Genomic DNA, 24816 nt, shown 5'->3' on the forward strand with positions numbered 1-24816 from the left:
ATGATTTAATTGTCAAGGGAATAAAGGAGCTCTTTTGTTTGTTTCTCTTCTGATTGGTCTCTTGTATCTTCCCTCAGATGATAAAATAATAAATTCATGGCCCTGGAGGTGTTTAAAATATGTTTAGCTTTATTAAGAATGTGGCCAAAAACACAATTGAACACAGTGCTGAGTAAACTATTGTTAGTCTATGCTATAGCCTACTCAAATTACTTACAAAATTTAAAGTCTGTTGGTGGCATGTAGGCAGATTCACGCAGCGAATACCATGTGACTGAATATTTAATTTTTTATAAGTAGAAACTCCAGCTCTGAGCTTGAATTTTAAACGCATATAGCTGTAGCACGAAACTATTATTTGTTTAAAGGGCTGTAAAGAAGCAAGGCATCTAAAAATAAAGCTTTCTGTACATTCACTCAAATGTCTTTAGATCTATAAATAACATCAAAAGTAAGTCTTATATTAGACTTCAATAGTGTGTTGTTGTTTTTTTAATGCTTTGAATGCCTTTCATATTGTTCGTAAGAAGTAACCTGTTCGTTATTTATTTAGTCTACATGCATGTATGTTATAAGCTTGTAAACTTGTTTCCGGGTGTAGCTTTAACTTATTGTCCTTGTAATATGCCTTAAGACAGTGGTGTTCAAACTACAGCCCATGGGCCGATTCCGACCCGAGACGCGATGCTGTATTGTGTGCTCACAGAGCAGTACAAATAAAGCCGGATCGGCTTTCTTTTTTCTCTCGGACTTTTTTTTTTTTGTTTTAATGATGCGAATTTTATATTATGTTTCCTATGCCAAAGAAGTTTGGGAATCACTGATTTTAGCTCCTCTGGTGTACACATATTCTAACCCTTTCCAGTCACGGTCTACTTAACACAGTCATAATCATACTAAGCTTTAGGCCTATGTGTAGAGAAGATCGCTGTCAATGGAAATATAATAATTTTATTCATTTTTACAATTATTAATATGCAAGAAGGTAAAACACATATAAGTATGTTGTTTATTATACTTTTACATCACTAAAGATATAGGCTAATTGGAAAATTAGACTATTTCCAAATACAGGAGTGAACAGCCAAACGTCCATTAATTTTACTTTGGTTCAACAGTGTTTCCTATAGGTATGTAGGTGCCTATATGTCTATTAGCTATATTTTAGTATAAAATAATTTATGCTCACTTATATATTTTTTTAAATATTTTTTTTACTTTTCTACTCAGCTGAGATGGCGTGTTGAAATGTAGATTTATGAAACTTTAGCTTATTCGTAGCCTCGTAGGTATATTTTCTCTCGATATTTTACTCTAAATTATTGACTTAATAATCGAGATCAATCGGTTCGTGTGTTGCATGACGTCAAGCCCACCAGTTTCAGGGGACACTTCGGGGTTAACAGGTGTAAAACTATAACCGCATTTTCTTTTCGGATAATCGGGGCGATTGCATATTGCTCACCCCAACATCATCGGACCTGACAATGCTTCTATCATTATAGAGAGGGGGCGATATAATAAGAATAGGTAATCCTATTAATATATATCATATATATAATACGTACCTCATTGTGCCCACCCCCGCAACACCCCTTTCCGATTCGCTAGTGATAGAAAGTTGTCCTTAATCTGGTGTACATAATTTATTTCAAAATCTATCATAATCTTTTTTGATAATTATTTCACTTTTTTACGTTTTTCCTTAGCTTCCTTATATATTAGATCTATATTGAACCACATTAAATTCTTCACATTGCTTTCACATTTTTTTCTTAATTGACGAAACAGATATTAAAATCGGTATATAGATATATATATAGATCTAGACGTCTATACAATGTGATGTTGCTAGTTCAGGCTGTCTTGAAGTCAACCAATTACTCTGCAATCGTTTGGGTGTAATTGTCCGGGTGTATTACGTGTAGTTGCACAACAATACAAACAAGAACTGGCACATCGATTTTAACTAGTGAAGAGATGTAGTCGACTCTGATGAACTATTCAACATGTATTTATTATGATAAAAGGGCCACAGTAGAAGTCTCTGTCACTAAACACGTCGTTACCCTGGAATGTTCTATCGCTAACTGATTTTCCGGTCTCTAACCCAACATATCCCAAACGTCACTAGTCCCGTTCAATATGCGTCTACTATGGTGCGTCGCTAAATAACTAAAATAACTAACCTATATAAATAAGGTGTCTAACAGATTCCTCCCCCCCTTGAAAAAAAAATATGTCAATATTTTTCCACTACTGTCAAGTCTTACAAGGGCATTTTCAATTTAAGGGGAAGACCACAAACATAAAATCTTGATCTCTTCATCTTGACATCTTCATCTTGACAGTTCCTCATATTCATGTCAATGTTCATAACAGTTCATAACATTCCAGAATCATCTTCATTGGTATACAGTTCATCATAGAGGAAAATGTGGCATCCTATGGGCATGTCCTACACATCTCAAATGTTCTTCACTGGCAGTAATCTGATAAAATACAATATTTCAAAAAACAATTACAGACTTTATTTACACATTCAATACATTTTTTCTTACCACCCTTTTATACGCTTTTGTCCATTTTTCTTTTATACTCACCCTTTTCCATAGAACTAACTTTCGTCAATGATATATGAAATGATTCACACAAAAAAAATATCCATACTTACTTTTAAATGCTTAACATCAAATTTACTTATCTCCCTTTTTCATAACATATAAATGGTGTCAATATATTAATATATATTACATACTCAATATAATCATAGTTTATTTACAAAAGTATTTCATTTCAATGTCATTCTAGACAATAGATCAGCTACAATATTCCCAGATCCACTAATAGCTTTCACTTCAAATTTATATTCCTGTAGTGCTAAGAACCATCTATAAACACGACTGTTTTTCATGCTCTTTTGCTGTATATACTGAATAGGTTTATGATCAGTTAATAATATGAATTTCCTTCCTATTAAATAGCTCTCTAGCTTAGTAATTACCCATATTACAGCTAAGGCTTCTCTTTCAATGACACTATATTTTTTTTCTGCCTCTGACAATTTTCTGCTTACATATAATATAGGATGTAAGTTATCATAGTTCTGCATTAAACAACCACCAATAGCATTACCAGATGCATCAGTTGTGACATAAAATATTTTGTCTTTATCAGGTAGTCTTAATATTAGTTCATGACTAAAAACATCTTTAATTCTGTCAATAGCTTTCACACATTCCTCATTACAAACTACTTTTTGAGGTTTTCCTTTTTTAAGTAAGTCATTTAGTGGATTCACTATTTCTGCTAAGTTTTTTATAAACTTTCTGTAATAATTTACTATTCCCAATATACTTTTAATTTGTCTTTTTGTTGTAGGTATTTCAATATTAAGTACTTTCTTTATGTTATCTTCAATAGGGCTAATCATGTTGTTATTTATTTTATGTCCTAAGAAAATTATTTCCTCCAATCCTATTTCTACTTTTTCTGCTTGAATTGTAAGTCCACTTTCTTTTATTATTTTGAATACTTCTTTTACATCTACCAAATGTTCCTCCCAACTATTATTAAAAATACATATGTCATCTAAATAGCAAATAACATTTTCTTTGTTTCCAATTATCATGTTCATCATTCTATTAAATGTGGCAGGTGCATTTACTAATCCAAAACTCATATAATTCCATTGAAAAATACCATATGGTGTTACAAATGCTGTGTAAGGTTTTGCATTTTCTGTTAAAGGTATTTGCCAATAACCTTTAGTTAAATCTAATTTAGTAAAAAATTTTGCTCCATTTAATTTATGTAAAATATCCTCTATATTTGGCATTGGATATGGGTCAAATTCTGTGATGTTGTTAAGTTTCCTATAATCAATACATAACCTTATATCTCCATTCTTCTTTTTGGCTATCACAATTGGTGAAGCATAAGGAGATGTTGATGGTTCAATTATACCTGATTCTAGTAAATTGTCTATTTCTTTCTTTACTTTGTCTTGTAAATGTAGTGGTATTCTATATGGCTTAAGCTTGATAGGTTTTGTGTCTGTTACTTTAATGTCATGTTTAATAATATTAGTTTTTCCTGGTATACTGGAAAAAATTTCTTTGTATTCTTGTATTATTTTAGTTATATCTTTTGACTTTTCCTTAGTTAAATTATTAAGATTAATCTTTTGCCAAGTTTGATTCTCTTTTGTTTCTATTACAGGTATTTCCTTAATATCATTTTCATTGTGATTTTCATTTGTTATTATCATCAAGCATTCTTCTCTTTCTGAAAATTTATTTTCTATTTCCTCCTGAATGTTTTGTATTAGCTCATCTTCTCTATCATTATACAGTTTCAAATTATTTATGTGATATGTTTTAATTTTCCCATTTATTTCAATTTGATAATTCACATCACTAATTTGTTTTATCACCTTAAATGGACCTTTCCATTGTTTACCAATTTTATTTTTCAGGTCATTTATCAATATTAATACATTGTTTCCTACTTCTAGTGTTTTCAATTGTCTTTTCTTATTTAGATTCTCATGAGCACTTTGTTTGTACTTCTTATTGTTGTTATATGCTTGAGTCCATATTTCTTTCAATTCTGTTGTGATTGTTGTTTCACTGTCATTATTTAATTTATTCTCATTGTCTATTAGATTTTCTTTAAAAACATCTAATTCATCTCTGGGTTTTCTTCCATGTATTATTTCATATGGTGAAAATTGTGTTGCTTCATGGATGTTGTTTCTATGAGCAAATAGTACATAGTTAATGTAATGATCCCACTTGTTCTGATTATTCTGAATTATTTTTGTTAGTGATCTTTTTAATGATCCACCATATCGTTCACATAAACCGTTACTCTCCGGGTGGTAAACCGAAGAGTATATGTGTTGTATATTGTATTGTTTAGTCCATTTCTTAAATTGTTCTGACTTAAACTGAGATCCCTGATCACTCAATATAATTTTAGGTATACCATGTCTTGTAATTACTTTTTGAGTTATGGCATTAATGATATTTTCTGCACTTGTATTTGATAATGGGATTGCCTCTGGGTATCTACTAAACATGTCTATTACTGTTAGAATGTATTTGTTATTATTTTCAGTTTGAATTAAAGGACCTATTAAATCAATAGATACTTTCTGAAATGGTGCCGTAGGTTCATCCATTTCTTGAATAGGTGCTTTATTCACTAGGCTTTTGTTAGATCTCTTTTGACATATGTCACATGAGTTTATGTATTTGTTGATTGTTGCTTTCATTTTGGGCCAAAATACTTGTTTTGACAAGTTCCTATAACATTTCTTTACTCCCCTATGTGCTGCTAAATTATTATCATGTGTCATGATTAAAACATCTTTCCAATATTTCTGTGGTAAGACAAGTTGTTTTATTTTCTTGTTATCATTACTTGTTTGTCTAAACAATATTTTATTCTCTATACAAAATTTCTCCATTGGATTATTATTGTTTTTATCTGATATTCTTGAATAAATTTTCCCAATAATATTGTCATTCATTTGTTCTAATGCAAATGTGGGTGTTGTTTCTTTTTCACTTTGAGATATTTGTGTTTCCAGACTATTTTGTGTTTCATTTTCTATCTCACTTTCCTTAACATCTGTATTTTCTATTTGTATTACATTACTGGTTTCTTTTTCTTCATCCTTACTTATTACATTTATTGTATTTTCCTGTTTCTCATCTTGTTTATCCATTGATCTTGTTATTACCATACTTGTTATATTTTGTGTTTCTATGTTTCCATGATTTTGTCTTATGTTTTTGTATTTGTTTTGCCAGTCTTCTAATTCTTTTCTTGAACATTCTTTAACTCCTTTTATGTTTCCTACTAACATATCATATCTCATTTCTGGTATTGCAATGCCATCACAATAACCAGTGAAAAATGGAGTTTCAATGTACACCCTTATAGCTTTAAATTCCCTTACAGTGCCATCTGCTAATTCTACTTTCTTAGTAAACCCTTTATACCAATGAGGTTTGACAAATTTAGTTTTTACTGCCAAAGTGTTACAACCTGAATCCCTGATTAATTCCACCGGAATTCTATCTACAAACCCTGGGTACACTGCAAAATTGTTCCTATTTCCTTCCATGAAATATATCCTATCTGTACCTTTATTTTTGTATTCCCTACTGTAACTCCTATTTCTATAATTTCCCCTGTCATTCCTATCTCTACTCCTATATCTACTGTTATTTTGTTCATTGTATCTATTTCTACTTCCAGATCTACTATTCCCTCTTCTACAGTTAGCTGCTATATGACCTTTTCCTTGACATTTAAAACAGGTTATTTCACTATATTTTCTATTTCCACTATTTGATCTGTTTCTATTTCTACTTCTATCAACATTTTCTTTGGTGTATCCTATTAAATCTACTTTGCTCTTATCCCTATCAGAAAATGGTTTATTTGGATATGCATTTTTGTATACTCTCATTATCTCTGTTATTTCATCTATAGTTTTTGGGTTTCTTTCTCTAATAAAAGATTGTAATTGAGGATCACATTTATTTACAAAGTTGTCCACTAGAATAAAATTTTTTAATCCCTCATAAGAGTTTGTCACTTTTTCTAATTTTACCCACTTATTGAAAAAATCCTTTTCCATATTAATGGTAGTTTGGGGTTCTATTCCTAATGATGGTATATTGTCAAAGTATTTCTTTCTAAAAGTTGTAGCATTATGACCATAGGCATTCAATAACTCTCTTTTTAAAACCTGATAGCTATCATCAATATGATGGTCATGATTTTGGCATATTGTTAGAGCTTGACCATGAACAAAGTCTATCAGTATTTCAGACCACTCTTCTTCAGGCATATTAAATGTAGACATTTTTGCCTCATATCTTTTCAGAAAATCACCAATGTCATCCTTCTGTTCATCAAAACTTTGTATCTTTCTCTTTAGCCATGTCTGCGAATTAGGGTTGTCTCTTTGAGTGGTATAATTATTTGAGTTATTTGTGTTATTTCCTTGTTCAGTTTGGGCTCTGGCTTGTGCTGCATCCAATCTCATCTTCTCCATTTTAGCTTCATGTTCTCGGTCCTCTTTTTGCTTCTCATATTCTTCCTTTCTGATCCTATCTTGTCTCTCTATCTCTTGTCTTTGACGTTCTTCTTGTCTTTCTATCTCTTGTCTTTGACGTTCCGTTTCTTCCTTCACCACTTGCTGTACATAAGCTGCTAAGTCCTTTCCTTTTAACTCCATGGCCTTTCCATCCTGCATAGCTGTTTCCTTAACCTCCTTAAGGTCCACATATGATGATGTAGCCATTGTGTTTTATATTTTATATATATTTTTACTTAGCCTATATTAGTTATGGCTATACTTTAAACTTATTTTATATTTAAGTTTTTCCACACTTTTATACAAATTTTTAAATGTTATGTCTCTATCTATAGATTTATTAAATGTATAAATCTAGTCTGAGTTATTATGGTTATATTCAAATCTGTATATTGGATCTAGTATCACACAAATTTAAATCCAGTATATTATAGTATGTATAATATTACCATTTAGATCTAGTTATCAAGAGCACTATGACTATTAGATCTAGTATGACCAACTATGATCAATTTTAAAATCTGGTATGACTGAAATGTCTAGAGTAAATTCAAAGACTGTCTAGAGTCTAGATCTAGAGTAGATTATGGTTCTATTTAACCATATAAAACAGATACGTTCATAAAATGTCAAATATATCTTCAACAAGATATATATATCTAGAATGTACTACCTTCATTCATCTTCAACTTAATAATATTTCAAAGTAGAGTCTAGATAATTAAATTGTACCAAAGAGATGTACAACAATTTGCAGATCTAGATTTAGCCAGACGATAGTGTTTGACTACATAGCCAGTTTCGGCATTATTCTCATGGCAAAATCATATTTGATTTTAACCGCTCAAACTAAAATTATTTTAGTCTGATTCACAGTAAAAGAATCCTACCCGCACTTTCTATCATTAAGTGAAAAAAAAATACAGATCTAATTAAATTAATAAAAATAAATAATTTAAAATAATATACACAAATGAAATAATTAAATGAGACTATCACTATGGGTTGGGATGTGACAATATGGCACACAATGATAACGTCACGAAGTAACCAGGCAACAACGGATATGACGTTTACACAAACAAAACAAATTACAATCCTAAATATATAATATAGCTTTTCATCTAAATTACGTCTTCTACCCCGACGGGTTTTAAGGCGCACCACCTGATTTTACTCAGGCTAACGTACCAAATTTAGACAAAATCTATTTCTAAGGGCAATCTAAACATATACTAATAAGAAAAATGGCACTTAGCTTTTGATAAGAAAGATCCCTTTGTTCGGACTCCCGAATATTCTAGATCACAACAAATTCCACTGCCTCTCTTCCAGTTCTGACTCTGTTCTCCGGTGCTACCAGTATCCCACGTAATGCCACAGATGTCCTGATATGCCACAGCAAAATGTTCCAGTTTCTTCGACGACTGTTGATGAGCGTATGTGTAGTTCCGACGACCTTGTGTACACAGTTACTGACGAATAGGTTAACGGTTCTTCTGGCGATGACTTGACTTGTGTAGACGACTACTGACAAATAACAGTCTCTTGACGGCAACTTGATCTGGACGACTGACGAATAACGAATTTCTTGACGATGACTTGATCTGGGCTGACGAATAACGGCTTTCTTGACGATGACTTGATCTGGGCTGACGAATAACGACTTTCTCGACGATGACTTGATCTGGGCTGACGAATAACGGTTCTCTAAAATAGTTCACTGCTTCTGCTGCTACTCTGGTAGTACGACGAAGTTTGCTGTTGTACTCTGCTTCACTAGACCAAACTGTCCAATGTAGACTAGGTGAAACCAAGGTCACCTCCGACGACGTTCCGTTAGACGATTAACGGTTTTCAACGAAATTAAGTGGATGTAGCTGTTTCCACAACTTCACTGCTAACAAGTCTAGGTATGGTCTAGACCGACGAATACTAGATATATCAATGTTCAGTACTGTTAAATATTACTTCACTAACCTTCCAAAGGTTAAACACCGTGACCGTTATAAACGTGGCAAGCAACCGGTTCAATGAGCAAACTGCTCCACAAGAATCTCTCCAAGGGTAAGACGACAGAGCGATTTCGATTTAGTTAGCTACCAAACTTGTAGTACTCACAATACTTCTGACAGCGGGCAAACTGTCCTTCTCGAAACTGACGAGGTAAAACTTGATACTCGACGTGGCTCCTACGACGAAGAAAAAATATGTCCAACAGGTTCACTAACGATCTCTCACCCGTTATGAATGAACGGTTTCTCTGGTTGTAGGTCGGTTCAGCATATGAAGATCAGGCGTTGCGATGATTACGGTCCTGACGAAGGTCACCCTGAGTTAACGGCTCGTTGAACGTGCGATCAAACAGGCGACGACTGTATGTAGATCCAGAACAAAGTCACTCTGCGATGCTGCTGTGTTCAGCCGTACTCCGATGAAATCTTATAACTTCGAGTGCACGACCCTCACCTGAGTAAACGTTCTGCTTCGAGGTCCGGTTCGATGTTCGTCTTCATCAGGGTCCGGCTTCGAGGTTCGGGGTCGCCACTGTGATGTTGCTAGTTCAGGCTGTCTTGAAGTCAACCAATTACTCTGCAATCGTTTGGGTGTAATTGTCCGGGTGTATTACGTGTAGTTGCACAACAATACAAACAAGAACTGGCACATCGATTTTAACTAGTGAAGAGATGTAGTCGACTCTGATGAACTATTCAACATGTATTTATTATGATAAAAGGGCCACAGTAGAAGTCTCTGTCACTAAACACGTCGTTACCCTGGAATGTTCTATCGCTAACTGATTTTCCGGTCTCTAACCCAACATATCCCAAACGTCACTAGTCCCGTTCAATATGCGTCTACTATGGTGCGTCGCTAAATAACTAAAATAACTAACCTATATAAATAAGGTGTCTAACAACAATAATTTCGTTTTCTCATCCAACTTAGTGATTGTTTTTTTTTTATGCACATAGATTTTGATTTATATAGGCTAGTGCAAACCCCCCCTCCCCCCCCCCCCCCCCAATACTTTCATTATCCCCCTTCTAAGATTAGACTAAATAAAGCCAATAAAGTCTCTTCATGACTAGACTTAGATTGTCTCTAGATCTAGAATAGATCTATCTCTTGATTTAGAAGAATCTAGCCCTATCTAGGTCTAGTTTAGTTAGGGCTAGGGGCTTGCTTTAGCCACTTTACTACTTACTACTTTAGGCTGTTTAGGTAAGCCGATAAAATCGGTAGAAGTTTTAGTTCAGACTGCACTCACTGCACTGTGACTGTCTATAGTCTAAGTCTATGACTATAGTCTACTATATACTATAGAGTATAGACTCTATTCACTACTTATACTTATGATCTTAACTTATACAGTACATAATCTTACATACTAGTCTAGACCTTAGCCTTAGTACTATAGTATAGAGTATAGTCGAGTATAGTAGATCTACTCATCTACATGATACTAGAATAGATAATAGATATATATTAATATATAATATAATATAGAATAAATTATTATAGAATAATATAGTATAGTAGATCCATCATCCAGACTATCAGACAATCTAATCTAGTAATCTAGTCACTCTCACTACTGAAGTGTCAGCTGTCTCTTAGACAGTCTCAGAGTCTGCTGCTAGATCTAGTCAATCTAGATAAAGTTCTAGAATTTGAGTAGAATCTAGACTAGTAGAGTGCCCTTACTACAATACTAGCCCTTACTTAGACTACAGAGTTAGAGTCTGCTCTATACTATACTAATAAATACTATAGATTGAAGAGAGTAGAGTAGAGTCTAGAAAAATGGATTTTAGATATCTAGAATTCTACTAGGTCTAATTCTAGATCTAGATTCTAGACACTTTAGAGATTGAATCTCTAGATTATTCTCTATAGGCTTTATCGTACATATCAATACTATCAGCTCTTACTAATTCCAAAGCATCGCCTATATAATCCTAATTTAAGATTTAATAACATTTTTATGATTGGGAGGCGCAGTGGCTTAGCGGTAAAGCGCTTGGCTTCCAAACCGGGGTCCGGGTTCAAATCCTGGTGGAGACTTGGATTTTTAATTTCCGGATCTTCGGGCGCCTCTGAGTTCACACAGCTCTAATGGGTACCTGATGTTTGTTGGTGAAAAGTAAATGCGGTTGGTTGCTGTGCTTGCCATATGACACCCTCATTAACTGTAGGCCACAGAATCAGATGACCTTTACATCATCTGCCCTATAGACCACAAGGTCTGAAAGGGGGACTTTACTTTTTTTTTATTATGATGATTATGATTAACACTAGTAGAGAGTCTTTTATCTATTCACTACTAGAGTAGTTAGATCTAGTAAAATCTAGTATTAAAATTTCTCCCAACTTTGATGGGCGGGACATGTAGTCCGCATTCCAGACAGTCGCCTTCCCAAACGACTTCTGTACAGGGAGTTGTGTGCAGGAAAGCGCTCCCATGGAAGTCAATACAAGCGCTATAAATACACTCTCAAGAGCTCCTTCAAGCAATGCGATATCGACATTCATGGCTGGGAAGCACTAGGTCTCAATCGCTCCTCATCGCATGAAGCTGTGAGTCTCGGAGTCTCGAGATTTGAAGCAAGAAGAGTGGCCAGGATGAAAGAGCGCTGAAATAACAAAAAGCTGAGAGAAGAAGCAGGCCTATCTGCAACTGCCCAAACCTACCCATGCCTCTTATGTGGCCAGCTTTTTAAAGCGAGGATTGGACTTTACAGTCATCTCTGAGTCCATAGGATATATGAGAAATGTGCTAATTTACGATTACGAAGGAGGAGCTATAGATACAGTTAGTTATTAGTACTCCTCAGTCCATTGTAATCTTAACTGTAATAGATCATGCATTTATATTGAATCAAGATTCTAGACTCTCTAGATTTTTTTTATCTAGATCTAATCTATCTGTACGACTAATAAAGAGTGTATCTACATCTAGAATCTATATACTGTCTCAAATCTCTAAACTCTAAGACTAAGCCTAGGTCTAATCTAACTTAAATAGAATATCTATATATATATATATTATAAATATAGATCTAGATCTCCGAGATATCTAAATAGTATAGAAATTTAGTAGAAATGATACAAGATCTAGATCTAGAATCTAGATCTCTATAGTCTATAGATCTAGAATCTAGATCTCTATAGATCTAGACTCTATATAGACTATAGTCATATAGAGTACATAGAGTCTAGATCTTGAATCTTGTGACGTAAATAGACAGTCCAGTACTAGATGAATATTCAGAATATATATAATAATAAGTAGTAGATCTAGCTAGACTCTAATCAGCTCATACTCTAATGTCTCTATCTCTACTATAACCACTAAACAGTAACTAAATCTACAACCTAGACTAGACAGTGCATTATTCATTCTTAAAAGAAATGCAGGTCAAAATAAATTAAATTAGAGTGGGAGTCATGAGCTGATACTGAAGTGCAAGTGATAGTCTAAGATCATTTAAGTTTTGTCTTTATTGATGATCAATATCATAACATTGTCATATTAAGCTTGTTTTGGTTAGCAGAAGAGGTTAACAGAATGATGGAAAAGTACAAAATTTTAATGTGCGCATAACCAGTACTTGATCAATATTCCCATATTTTCTAACTATAAATTGATGCAAATATAACTAAAATTTAGTCAATATAAAAAAGATACCTTTCAACTTAGCTAATCATGCTCTTCAGGCTGAGACAAACTCGTTGGGTTGTGGTTGCCCTCAAAATAAAAATTAAATGCCTCAGAAAAAAAAAAATTAAATTTAATATAATTAATTAATATCATTCAATACATGTGGTTTTACAATTAGTCTTACAAAGTTCTGAAAAAACAATAATAGGCTTATAAAAAGGTGTGGGGGATCTCAACTTAAACCCTCTATTGATTGTCAATTTCTTTACAAATGATTAATTCAATGAAATGATGAATGATAAACTTTTTTTTTTTCAGAACAATGGCTAAAGTTCTATTTGTCCTACTTGTGCCTAATGAGGCTGCTGAAAAAAAGTTAAAAGACCCAGAAGAAAATGAGAAAATTAAACTTGAAGATGACAACAAAAATTTGGCGACTGAAAAGTCCAAACCTATTTTCACTGTCAATTCAGAAGGTAAGTTAACATCAAAATACTGAAACTAGTCACAGCGAAAGAATAAGTTTTGAGATATTTATGTAGATCTAAATATATTGGACATTATTTATGATTATGAACTATCAAGGCACCTGAAATACTCACTTCAATTGTACTAAAAAGTAAAATGATGAGAAGGCTAGAAAAGATACTCTAAAAATGAAGCTAAATGTCAACGATAAAGAGAAATTAAAACTACACTATTAATCCTATTAATAAAGGTAAAAAAAAAATGATAACCAGCACTTGTTTACTTTAATTAACCATAACATAGCATTAAAATGTTTTATTAAGCTTTTGAAATTAGTCTCTATTTCTTAGAATTAGTTAGTTAGTGACTAACCAAAATGGTAGAAATTGATTTTCTTACTATAATATAATTAAATGTAAATAATGTTTTTATTGTTCATTTTTTAAATATTCTTTCTAGAAACGACTGAATCAACAGAAAGAGACAAGAAAGCTGTTAGTGGATGGAACTTTGAGGATGCTAATAAAAAAGCAAAAATAAACATTTCTGGAAGTACAGCTGCTGATAAATCATCTGATCAGTCTGTAACTACACTTAAAAATTCAGAATTATTACAAAGAACGGAAAAAAAGGAAGAGAATGTTGATGAACTGAGCAAAACAAAGGAAGAGAATGGAATCAAGCCAGCAGAGCCAAAAGGGCAGCAAAGTAAAAAGTCAAAAGAATGCTTGATGGAAAGTGATGCACCAGATGGAGGTGAAAGAAAACGGAAGAATAGTTTGATTGCTGCTCTTTTCCACCCCTCAGATTCTTGCAGTAGCATGAGTGACAAATTAGCACAAGGGGAAAATCTGAAAAATAGGAAGAAGTCTTTAGTTGTGGCTGAACTGACAGATGAGGAGAAAAAAAAGTTGGTCAGTCTTATTAATGACAACGAAAATGTTCTTGAGGTAGCTATACTCTTTCAATCACATTATTTTGAAATCTTTTTAAGATGTTTAAAATTATTACAAAGTTATTTGACAAAAATAGACAATATATATGTATATATATATATATAATATTTGAAATATGACACAATACAAATGCTATTACTTGTATGAATGTTTTACAATTTCTAATTTTAGAAAGTGAAGAATACATTGGTTGAAATGAACATAACTGGAGTTCAATGGAGCACCACAGAAGATGCTTTGGAATTAGTAAGAGCTGATAGTAGTGATATGTTAGGATAAAGCCTATATGATAGATTTTTGTTTTTAAACCAAAGAATGTATATGAGTTCAGACACTTCTAAATTTCTCTTGTCAGGGAATGTTTGTCACAGATGATGGGGAGACCTGTGAAATTCTATTAAAGAAGTTGTCAGCATTAAAAATCTCTATCAAGTAAGTAGAAACTACTCTTCATGGATGAACAAATTAGTGAATTTGTTGCAGATTGTAGTATATGAATGATGTATAAAATATGTTGTTTTTTTGCCCACAGTGTCTTTCCAGCTTCCATTAGTATTGCAAGCCTAAAACAGAAAGAAGAAGCTGAGCATCTGAAACAGATTCTTGATCAGTAAGCCATTCTGTGAAACTTTTGATTTACTAGATGATTACAAAACAGTTCAATAAAAATAATTTGAATTTGACATCTATCGGCAACATTTTAATAATTTAGTCATTTAATGAAACAAATAACACACATAACTTAGTTTACCAACTTGGCTACTAAATACACAAGAAATATGTTTCTCTTGCAGGGAAAATAAACTTGCAGAGAAAGTTAGTGAGTTCAAGAAATCTATTAAATCAAGACTTGTTGTAGCTCAGGTGTGTAATAATTATGAATGACTGCTACATATATATTGAATTATAAGCTCCTAAATTACTTCTTTATATTATTTATATTGTTTCTCAAACAGACATTTTTCCATTTAAGAAAACAAATATATCCCTATGCAATGAAAATTAACCTTTTTTATTTATTTTTAGTTAGACTGATAACTTTTATATTTTACTAGATTTATGACCCTATAAATGCTTTTTATTTTGTCACAATTTTTATTTTAAGTTTTATGAGTCATGTGAATCATCATCATCTATCCTTTGAACATAGAACATAGAGCCTTAGTAAAAACATGCCAGTTGCCATGGTCTCTTTCTATTTTTTTAATGGCTTCCCAGCTCTTTCCTGTCCCTAGACTTCATCTAGTAAATGAGGCCTTCTGAATAAGGAAGTGTTTCTTTTTCTTTAGCTTACGTAGAGTGGTTGGCCTTACCGTAATAGAAGTAAACCAAGCAATATAAGAAAGAATACTATTTTAAAACAAAGCTTATCCCCTGGGAGGAACCGCTAAGTACTGCCATTTATCTGAAAATTATGGGGTTTAGCTCCCTTTCTGCTATATTATACAAAATCAATTAATTAGTACTAAATGATTAACTAATTGGTTAATTTTTGGATTGCTTCATGTATTTTTATTGACTATGAATAATAATGCAAAATTTCAACTTGATCCGAGAATGGAAGGTGGCAGAGAAAATGTCAAAATGAAATAAGGGGACTAAATCCATGTATAAATATATCCACATCTCTCATTAAGTAGCATTTATTCCCTTTTTTTAAAAATCAAACAAAATAATTAATCACCAACAATCAATTCACTAATTGTTTAATTTTTTTTTATGATTGATTCATGTCTTTCAGGTTTAATGAACAATGTGTGCAAAGTTTTAACTTGATCCCAGAATGGAAAATGGGAGGAAAAACATGTTCAAACTTTTTACCAGATAGACAGACAGAATGAGTTGATACAAGCTTTGTAAATAAAATTGAAGCTAACTAGGAGAACATTTAAAAATGTTTGAAATCTAATAACAAAAAAATCTTCTTTTCAGGTTGTGGATGCAGTAAAAAGTGATGCAGTTTTTACATTTGATTTTCTCATGCTTGTAATGCTGGCAAGGTATAGTAACTTCTATAGTATTTAGCTACCAGCATTTATTGTCATTTACTATCATACTTATTATTATTTTATTGTTAAACTGTTTATTAGAAGATCAATTTTTATGTTTCAATTAATTAAGATGCTTTTAAACTTTGAATCACTCAAAATGAAACCAGATTTTTTTTCACATATTTTTTTTTTATACTAAATACATTTCAAAGAACTAAAAAAAAAAATTTTTTAATACTCCCTAACTTGCGATTTCCCCCAGAATTTGAATGACAGAATGTATTTTCATATTCTTTAGTCCATGATACTATTAATTAAAGACCATCATAACTAAGCTGCAGTGTTCTATAAGGTTAGGTAATTGTATTATTTTAAAATGCTTTCAAATGGTCATTATTTCTTATGCACTTTCTCCCAGTTGAAGGAAAAATTAATTGATCAGATATACAATTATAGCATTAAGTTTTTAAATGATATTATCTTCTAATCATTTTTATTACCACTTTTTATGGAGGATGATTAATATAATCTTAGACTTTGAGTGATGTGATTCGATATTTATAACATGATTCTATCATTTAATTCCTTAATGTTAAGATATAAATCTCTTAATCATTAACATGATGGAATACCATAAAGTATTCTTATAATCACATAATCTTAGGATGATGTATTATCTGCAGGGTAGGTTCTTAAATCTTCTAAAGAGTAATTCATTGGAACTCTTTGCTTAAATTTGCTAGGCAGCAGGGACTTGCAGCCAATATTGAGCTTAGGACACATAAAATGGAGTTAGTGCTAACCTTATGACCAATCAGTCCTAGGCTACAGTGACCTAACACTAATCATTTAAATTGTCTACATCTTGATAGATCTTTGAATCAAGTTTTAGTGTTTTGTCTGATCAGATTACAGTATATTTTTTTGTTCTAGAGAGGTCTTAACAAATATTTTTTGTGTGACGTTTTTTAGGTTAATATTTTTTTTTTACTAATTCTTTATTTGTGCATGCATTTGTTTATAGCATGGTAGCTGTTATGGGTCTTCTAGAAGCTAGCTCAGTGGCACTTGTTGCAAGCATGCTAATATCACCTTTGATGGTAAGACATGACTGTACCGTTAGAAATATGGCAACTTTAGTAGAATACCTATGTATGATAATAGATATTTAAACAATTTTAGTTTGAAATGAAAAAAAATATATATATAATTTTTTTTAAAACATACTATACTCCTGAGAAAATTTGTGAGTCTTGCTTTCAAAGTCTTATAGCTTGTTAAATGTATGTAATGTGTAACTTTAACACTTAAAGTGTCTCATCATCTATACATATGAATAATGAGTGTCTACTAAACCAGATAAAAACACTAACAGACACAAGAAAATTATAAGATAAATAGCTAACCAAAAAAAAAAAATATTTTCTCAGTGGTTAAAAATATTTTCACTTGTCATGTTGGACTTTTCTCATGGTAGGAAATGTTTTCTTCAGTCATGCCTCATAATGATATTCCCTTTTGCAGTTATAACTTTAAAAAAAAAAAAGAATTATAGAATTGGCCTGGACAATCCCTTGACTGTGAATAAGAGTGCCATCACCCTGACCAGTGTTCTGTACTCATACTATGTTAATGCAGTTTTAAACTCTTGTTTGTTAAAAGAACAACCTAATAGCCAGCCTTTTTTTTTTAGCTTCGACTAAAATGCTTGAACGATTTTGTAATATATTGTGGTTCATCTTAAATATGAAAACTGATGTTTCAATAATAGATCATGTTTTTTTGGTCAACAAAAGAATAATCATTTTAACTTACCTGTGAAGTTTTTTTATTTCAATTTTTCTGGCTTAATTACTACAAACTGAAAAATTGCTAATATCATCTGACAATTATGTCATTTTTTTTTCCTCAGGGACCAATTATAGCTGGAGTATTTGGTACAGTTATTCGCAACAGAGATCTGTTGATGGTAGGATTTACGTCAGAAATGAAAGGGCTTTGTTTGTGCATTTTAATAGGTAAGTTAAATTCAGCAAGGTGAAATGCCACATTGAGCAGCTTGTTTCCAAGTTGAATGTGAACAGGTCTTAACACTGGAACTCTAAAAGTATAATTATATCTCAAATGTTAACTAGTTTAAGCACAGAGGATCATACTAATTAACAAAACAAAATTTTTTACCTCAAAACTAGTGGCTTGAGTGCCTATTTAATACATGGACCAAAAGTTTGGAAGTCTGTCTCCCCATTGAGCTCAGACATACAACATGCATCACTCCATTTAGAAAAACATTAAGACCTACTTGTTCTTAATGTTTTTGATTAACTTGAATGTTTATTTGTTTATCTCTATTAAGTTTTCAAAGCTTCCTAAGCCTACTTTAATAGCAGTATAAAAAGGAAATTATCATTATTATTGAAAAAATGTTTCTATTTAGACTATAAGTGCAACTAAATTCTAAAGATCATGCCTTTTTTGTAAATACCTGACTAGCCAATGCTTCTAAAAGCTACAAGAATACTTTGGCATCTTCTAGACAGATCATATAGATTTTAGAAATTCCAGTCATCTTGCTTGCTGTTGTGACTGTGTGATGGGACAATACGTTGGCCTTATATATTTGCTTAGTATGTACACATTTGTTGTACTACCTGAATGTTCTGCACTTATTTGAGTCTATCAAATTTTTGTCAACTTTATATTTGATTTATTCTCAGGCTTTGCAACTGGATTCATACCAGCAATACTAGAGAGTGCAGGGCTTCAGTGGAGAGCCACAGATAATTGGCCAACTATAGAAATGTCTTCAAGGTAAAAACCATCTGCATTTTTTTGTGTCTTTAATCACTACTTCATTATTTTATTTTTTAGTGCACTTTTCCCTCAATCTAATCGTTTTCACTAAGTTCTCTCCCTTCCTTCCATATATGCATATCCTAGTTTGAAAAATGTTGACTTTTCATTAGCTTTTTTGTAAAAAGAAATTTTTAATCAACTCATCACTAATAAAAGTATTTGTTTAATGATAAAACAAAAAAGAATTTTGGGCTTATTCTTGAGAGCTATTTCCTTTTTATCTTCAGGGGCTCACTAAGATCACTTTTGGTGGGTGTCTTGATTGCCATACCATCAGGTGCTGGAGTTGCCCTTTCTATTCTTGGAGGGAAAGTTGGATCCCTTGTGGGTGTTGCCATATCTGCTTCACTGCTCCCACCTGCAGTCAATGCTGTAAGTTTTTTTTTTAATTTGTAATTAGTACTTTCATTTTGTATTGATTTTTTTTTCAATAGCCTTTATATCTTTGCTTTTAAATTTACTACCAGAAGGGGTGGACTGGGTGTAAAAATGGGCCCAGGTGTTACCATTACCATACAATATACTGATTGCCATATAGTATACATCTTTTGTTACCTGCCTTCATAATAATTAAAGGTTTGATAATGCATAGAAGACTGAATGCAAGCATGCAAATGTGGGTTTAGATATGCCTAATTTAAAGTATTGTACTTCATCTAGATAGACTTAGCAGCTATAGGAAATCTCAATTTGTACAAGCAATTGTACAATAGCAAGCTTTATTAGTTTGAATAGAATACTTTATTGCATGATTTTCAAATGATTTGATATAATTATAGGAATGATACATAACACTTGTAAAGGGAACTAAGATGAAAGTTCTCCCAATACAATAATTTATCAAGGATAAAAAGTTCTTTTATTAACAAACTTTATCAACAGTCTGAAACCTTGCAAGTGTTCTTTGTGTCGAGATATTTTTCAGCCTATTCTTTAAATATTTCAACATGCTCTAAACTTCTTGTATTAGTTACTTGCATACATTAACATAGTAAGCACTAACTCAAAAGCCAAGCTTATGATTACAAAACACAGCTCTTTCAATTAATTGTACTTCTTTAAACTTCAGTAACATTTATTTGAAAAGTGATTACTAGACAATTCTCTTTGTTCTTACCTCCATTGCTCACAATAGACATCATCCTGTTCATATTCTTTGTTTCCCCACACTTATATTCATAATGAGCTCTAGTCATTAACTCATTACATATATTGTTAATGCAGACTTGAGTAATTCAAAGTCATATTCCTGTATTGCCTCAAGACAATACTGTTTCATGATTGAATGTTGATTGAAGCCACTTGTTAAAAGTTTTATATATGTATGTGGATATGAGTTAGTGTTTCTACTTTATCTAATGTGGCTTGGTTTTGCTTAGTTTATATAGAAGATTGTAAATCACCAGTTCCATGGTAAAAGTATCTAGATTTGATGATTCCTTTATTACAAAAGCATGTATTTAGTAAAATAGTATAACACAGTAAAGTCTGTAAAGTTCTTTTATGGTACTTATTGTAATTCAAAGTAAAAAATTAGGCGATCTCACCAGCCCATTTAGTATATTCCCACCGGACATTGGCCTGGATGCCCATAAAGCCAGTCCGCCCCTGACTACTGGAATGTGTTTTAGTATATGTGGACTTAAGTTTTAATCCTTGTTTTTTTTATTCAATAATTATTTGATACCTTTAAGTTTCTGGTGTAATTACATTGTACCATGTACATGTTTTTTTTACTGCATATTTGTTTAATTATCTGTACTTTTTTTTGTTTAAAGTAATGCTTTTTAAAGCTTTTGTCTTCTCAGTATTTACTTCTTCTTTTTAGTTTGAATTTGTTACAATTTCTTTCTATTAATTCAGGGACTACTCTGGGCCAATGCTATTGTTGTAGCCATTAGACCACTTCCTACTACACAAGTAAGATTGTATAAACATTTCAAATACTAGTTATAGTAGCTTACTAGTTCAGTAGTTCTTAAAAGTGGAATTATTTTCCTTATTAATTTCAATTTTCCTTACCAAAATTACTTTTTTGAAGGGTTATAATAAGATTTCAAGAAGTTGAAATGCTTTTTGACTTCATTGCAGCCACTCAGTACTACTAGTGGAGATGGTTTGAATCAGTCATCACAAGTACTTGGCAATGGTCATTTGCAGTGTCCATTTTATGTGAATAATGACTTCATCCCAGAGTACTCCTGTGATATGTCCAAAGAAAGTGCTGTTCTTGGTGTTGTCAGTCTTTTGCTTACAATCCTCAATATCATCTGCATCATTATTATGGGCATTGTTGTCTTAAAGGTAAATACAAAGTTCTAACGTGTTGCTTTTTTTTTTTTTTTTTTTTTTATAAAACATGCATTTCATAGTTTGTGAAACAAGATAGCTTTAAAAGAGTGACTTTTTGGATATATATGCAGCTGAGCTGAGCTTAGCCACTGCTCTATTTTTATGTTTCAACTATCTGTTTTGAAACACTTTCAAGTGGTATGACAGTGAGCCCTTTGAACTGCCTGTATGATGTGTTCTAAATGTAGAAACTTATTTTTAAAAAAGTAATTATAATTTTGAATTACGGTTTGGATAATTAATAGTTTTTATATTTATCTCATTTATAAAAAGATGAAAATATATGACCAAATAAATGGATTTGCTTATATATAAAATCAGTGAATATAAAAAAAACCACCATTTACAATTTATGTACAAAGTATTTTTTTCACATTGATGTAAAATTTTCAATATGTTAATCAAAAACAAGATTTTATATGACTGGTTCACTTTAAACAAATAAAAAAGATAAATATCAATCTGATAACATTCAAGGACACCATAAATATCAGTAGTTCCTGTTTAAAATAAGGTTTAATGAAAGCACTATATTTGAAGTGAACTGCTAATTATTAAATATCATCTTACATTTTTCTGATCTTTTACTCAACATTTTTGTTTAAAATCATTTACAAATTTTTTGTTTAAAATGTCTTCTCTAAGTATTAAAGATTCACAATTGGTGATGGAAATACATTTATTCAATAAATGGGATGATTTTTCTTCCTTACAAATTTGATTCTTTCTATTTACATTTTTAGTATGGAAAGTTAATAAAAGACAACTTTGAAACAGAATTAAAAAAAAACTACCTTTGATTCACTGAAATTTTATCAGAATACATCTGAAATGGCACATTAAACTTTGTTCTTTGTTGTTTTGTAATTCAATAAAACTGTTCCTGTTAAATATTATAAGCACAGATATTTTTCTATTTTTTTTATCTCAGTTTTTGTAGAGTATTTGAGATTCTTCTTCCTCTCAGTATTAATACCTTCATGTTATGTTATAAATCATTTTCAAACTTGTGTGTTCTAAATTAAATTCCAGATCAAAGAAGTTGCACCCATTCGTACTGTGGCAAGTGCTGAACATGATTTCTTCGTAGAGGATATCAAGGTACAGTGGTTAATAGTTTTTAAATTTAACACAATGATGTGACCATGATGATTTTAAATCCATTTTATATTCTGGTGTGAAAAAAAATAAATTTGTATATTATTTATTGTTTAGATTGCTAGAGAATCTTATCAAACTACTAAAGGTCAAGATTCTTATCTACTTGGTAAAAGATTTTTAGAAGAATACAAGGTAAGTTGATAGATGTTTTCAAACAGAAATTTTTAAATGTTGATTTTATTATTTGTTATTATTTTGTTAATCTTACTGTTTGTGTTGTCAAAAATGTTTCCTTTTAAAAGTTTTTTTTTGTATTTCCCTAATAGACTGTGAAAAATGACCTTGGTGTAGAAGATGATTCAGATGAAGATGAAGATGAACTTCATAGAATTGTGGAAGTAAGTGTAAAGATGTGTCTTCCTCTGTACTTGTCAGCTGAAATAAAGAATTTCATATCACATGTAAAAAATATTTCTTTGCACATTGTCAGTGAATTAGAGAATTGATGGCAAAAATTAAGGACACCAAAATGAACCTTTAAAACAATCATCAAAATTTATGTTCTCAAAACATATTGCAATGGTTAAAGAAACAAATATTTTAGAAACAAAATTTTTTTCAAACCCACTCTGAAGATATTCTGAAAAAGCATTTATGAATATATTTTTATAATCCGCTCAGAAGACCATAAAAAGACATTCTATTGATGATTTATTTCTGTTCTAGGAAGTAGAAGAAAGTGCTGATGTGAAGGAGATTATTGATCACATGCCTCACAGACCAAAGCGCTGGGTATGTTTTAACTTTTGCTGTTTCACTTTGTTTGTCATAAAATGTTCTGATATTGAATGTCACAGACAATGATATCTTTCTAATGTCTCCTAGATGGTTGCCTAGTCGTTAGGTAACCCTCTGGCCTGTCATCAAGATCATCATGGTTGAACTCATGGTTGAACTCTTCTCAGTGCCATCCTCTGCCTTCTTTCAGAAGGTTTGGTCTAGGACTTGATTATCTTCATTTTGGAATAAATGTATAAAAAAAAGTCAATTTATTTACTTTAGTCAGTAAACACTTGTAAACCAAGAGATCATGGCCATACCATATACCCTATCTATAATGGTCTATCATCTGTCACAAAAAAATATAATAAGGTTAATTTTGTAATCAAACTGTTTGTTTTATATGTGGCCATATAGTGTTATCCAAATGAAATTCCAATTAACTCTTGAAAAAAGAAGAGACTAAATTCAATGAAAATTCAAGTAAATTGTTTTCTAAATTATTAATACAGTTAACTGTTATAGATTTTACATAAGGTAAATAATCACAACTTGAAACTCGTGTTTTAACTTATAATAGAAATATAAAGTATTTAGTCTTTCTATTCGGCTAGTTTATTCTCAATTTATCCAAATATTATTACAGTAATTTTTTTCTTATTCTGTTAAAATAACCTCATAAATAAATGAGATTTTTGACATTATGTTTTTGGTGCACTAAGATAGTAATACTATTATTTTACAGTCCCTAAGGCTCTTAAAGATCATCACATTATGTCATTGCATTAACCATGTGCTCTTTATAAAATAGAAGTTATTTTAATACATATAAAATAAAATACAAATTACTCCATTCATTAGATTGTTAATACTTTTTAAAAATTTATGTATTAACAGAGAAATAACAAAAAATGGACTGGGGTAAATAGTTTGTTTAAGAGTGGAATTTAACATTTTACAAGATATTTCTTTTTCCAATAATCAACATTCACAATAATATCACATCATTTGCACTTTCATAACATTTTTTTTTATATCTTGGACATGACCATGATGTCTGACATTTTTGTGGTAGTGAAATTCTTAGGTGTGTTTCCATAATTTGATAAATAATTTCTAAAAAAAATATAAGACCTGACATGGTGTTATTTCCAACTCCAATACTTGTCTCTGCAGTTTGCTCTCATTCATTTTTTTTTTGTTGAGTCTTTTAAAATAAGTCCTTTCATTATTTTACTAAGTAGATTTAGTATCTGAATTCATGTAGTACAGTACTGTTCCATTTCTTTTTTTTCTTTTTTTTTTTATAGCACTTATAATAATTCAGGATTTTTTTAACATCTAGTATTTTAAATGTGTCTTAACTCAACAATAATTTATAAAAAAATTTAATTTGTTCCAATCAAGTTTTTATCGCATTATTTCCTTTAATACTAAATAGCAAATATGATTATTTTGTCATCTATTTTTCTAATAAAGTTTCTACTTCACTAATGTTTTTACAAAGAGATTGGTCTTGTCAATTTTTAT

At 31.4% G+C, this 24816-nt stretch overlaps 1 protein-coding gene and 1 long non-coding RNA gene across 7 annotated transcripts in view; one reads left to right on the forward strand and one right to left on the reverse strand.

Annotated features, from left to right (window-relative positions):
- Positions 1-307: 307 nt before the first annotated feature.
- The window catches only part of LOC106059804 (uncharacterized), a 30317-nt gene continuing 5808 nt past the window's right edge, over positions 308-24816 (forward strand). The window contains exons 1-20 of one of the 6 annotated variants that reach the window (XM_056028474.1): positions 867-985; positions 1231-1285; positions 13101-13258; positions 13710-14200; positions 14378-14452; positions 14562-14638; positions 14739-14816; positions 15001-15070; positions 16139-16206; positions 17222-17297; positions 18110-18215; positions 18915-19008; positions 19281-19425; positions 20917-20973; positions 21145-21357; positions 22438-22506; positions 22621-22698; positions 22833-22904; positions 23233-23298; positions 24184-24207. In XM_056028474.1, the coding sequence (XP_055884449.1) occupies positions 13105-13258; positions 13710-14200; positions 14378-14452; positions 14562-14638; positions 14739-14816; positions 15001-15070; positions 16139-16206; positions 17222-17297; positions 18110-18215; positions 18915-19008; positions 19281-19425; positions 20917-20973; positions 21145-21357; positions 22438-22506; positions 22621-22698; positions 22833-22904; positions 23233-23298; positions 24184-24207 (2013 nt within the window). In that variant the 5' untranslated portion in view covers positions 867-985; positions 1231-1285; positions 13101-13104. The other 5 variants (XM_056028478.1, XM_056028473.1, XM_056028476.1 and 2 more) reach the window with 5 other exon arrangements.
- On the reverse strand, positions 1999-10033 carry LOC129926169 (uncharacterized). The gene is made up of 2 exons (XR_008777826.1): positions 7791-10033; positions 1999-2492 (listed from the first exon to the last, which is right to left on the reverse strand). It is a non-coding gene; the product is annotated as an uncharacterized LOC129926169 (long non-coding RNA).

Source organism: Biomphalaria glabrata, chromosome 5, assembly GCF_947242115.1.
Source record: "Biomphalaria glabrata chromosome 5, xgBioGlab47.1, whole genome shotgun sequence".
Lineage (NCBI taxonomy): Eukaryota > Metazoa > Mollusca > Gastropoda > Planorbidae > Biomphalaria > Biomphalaria glabrata.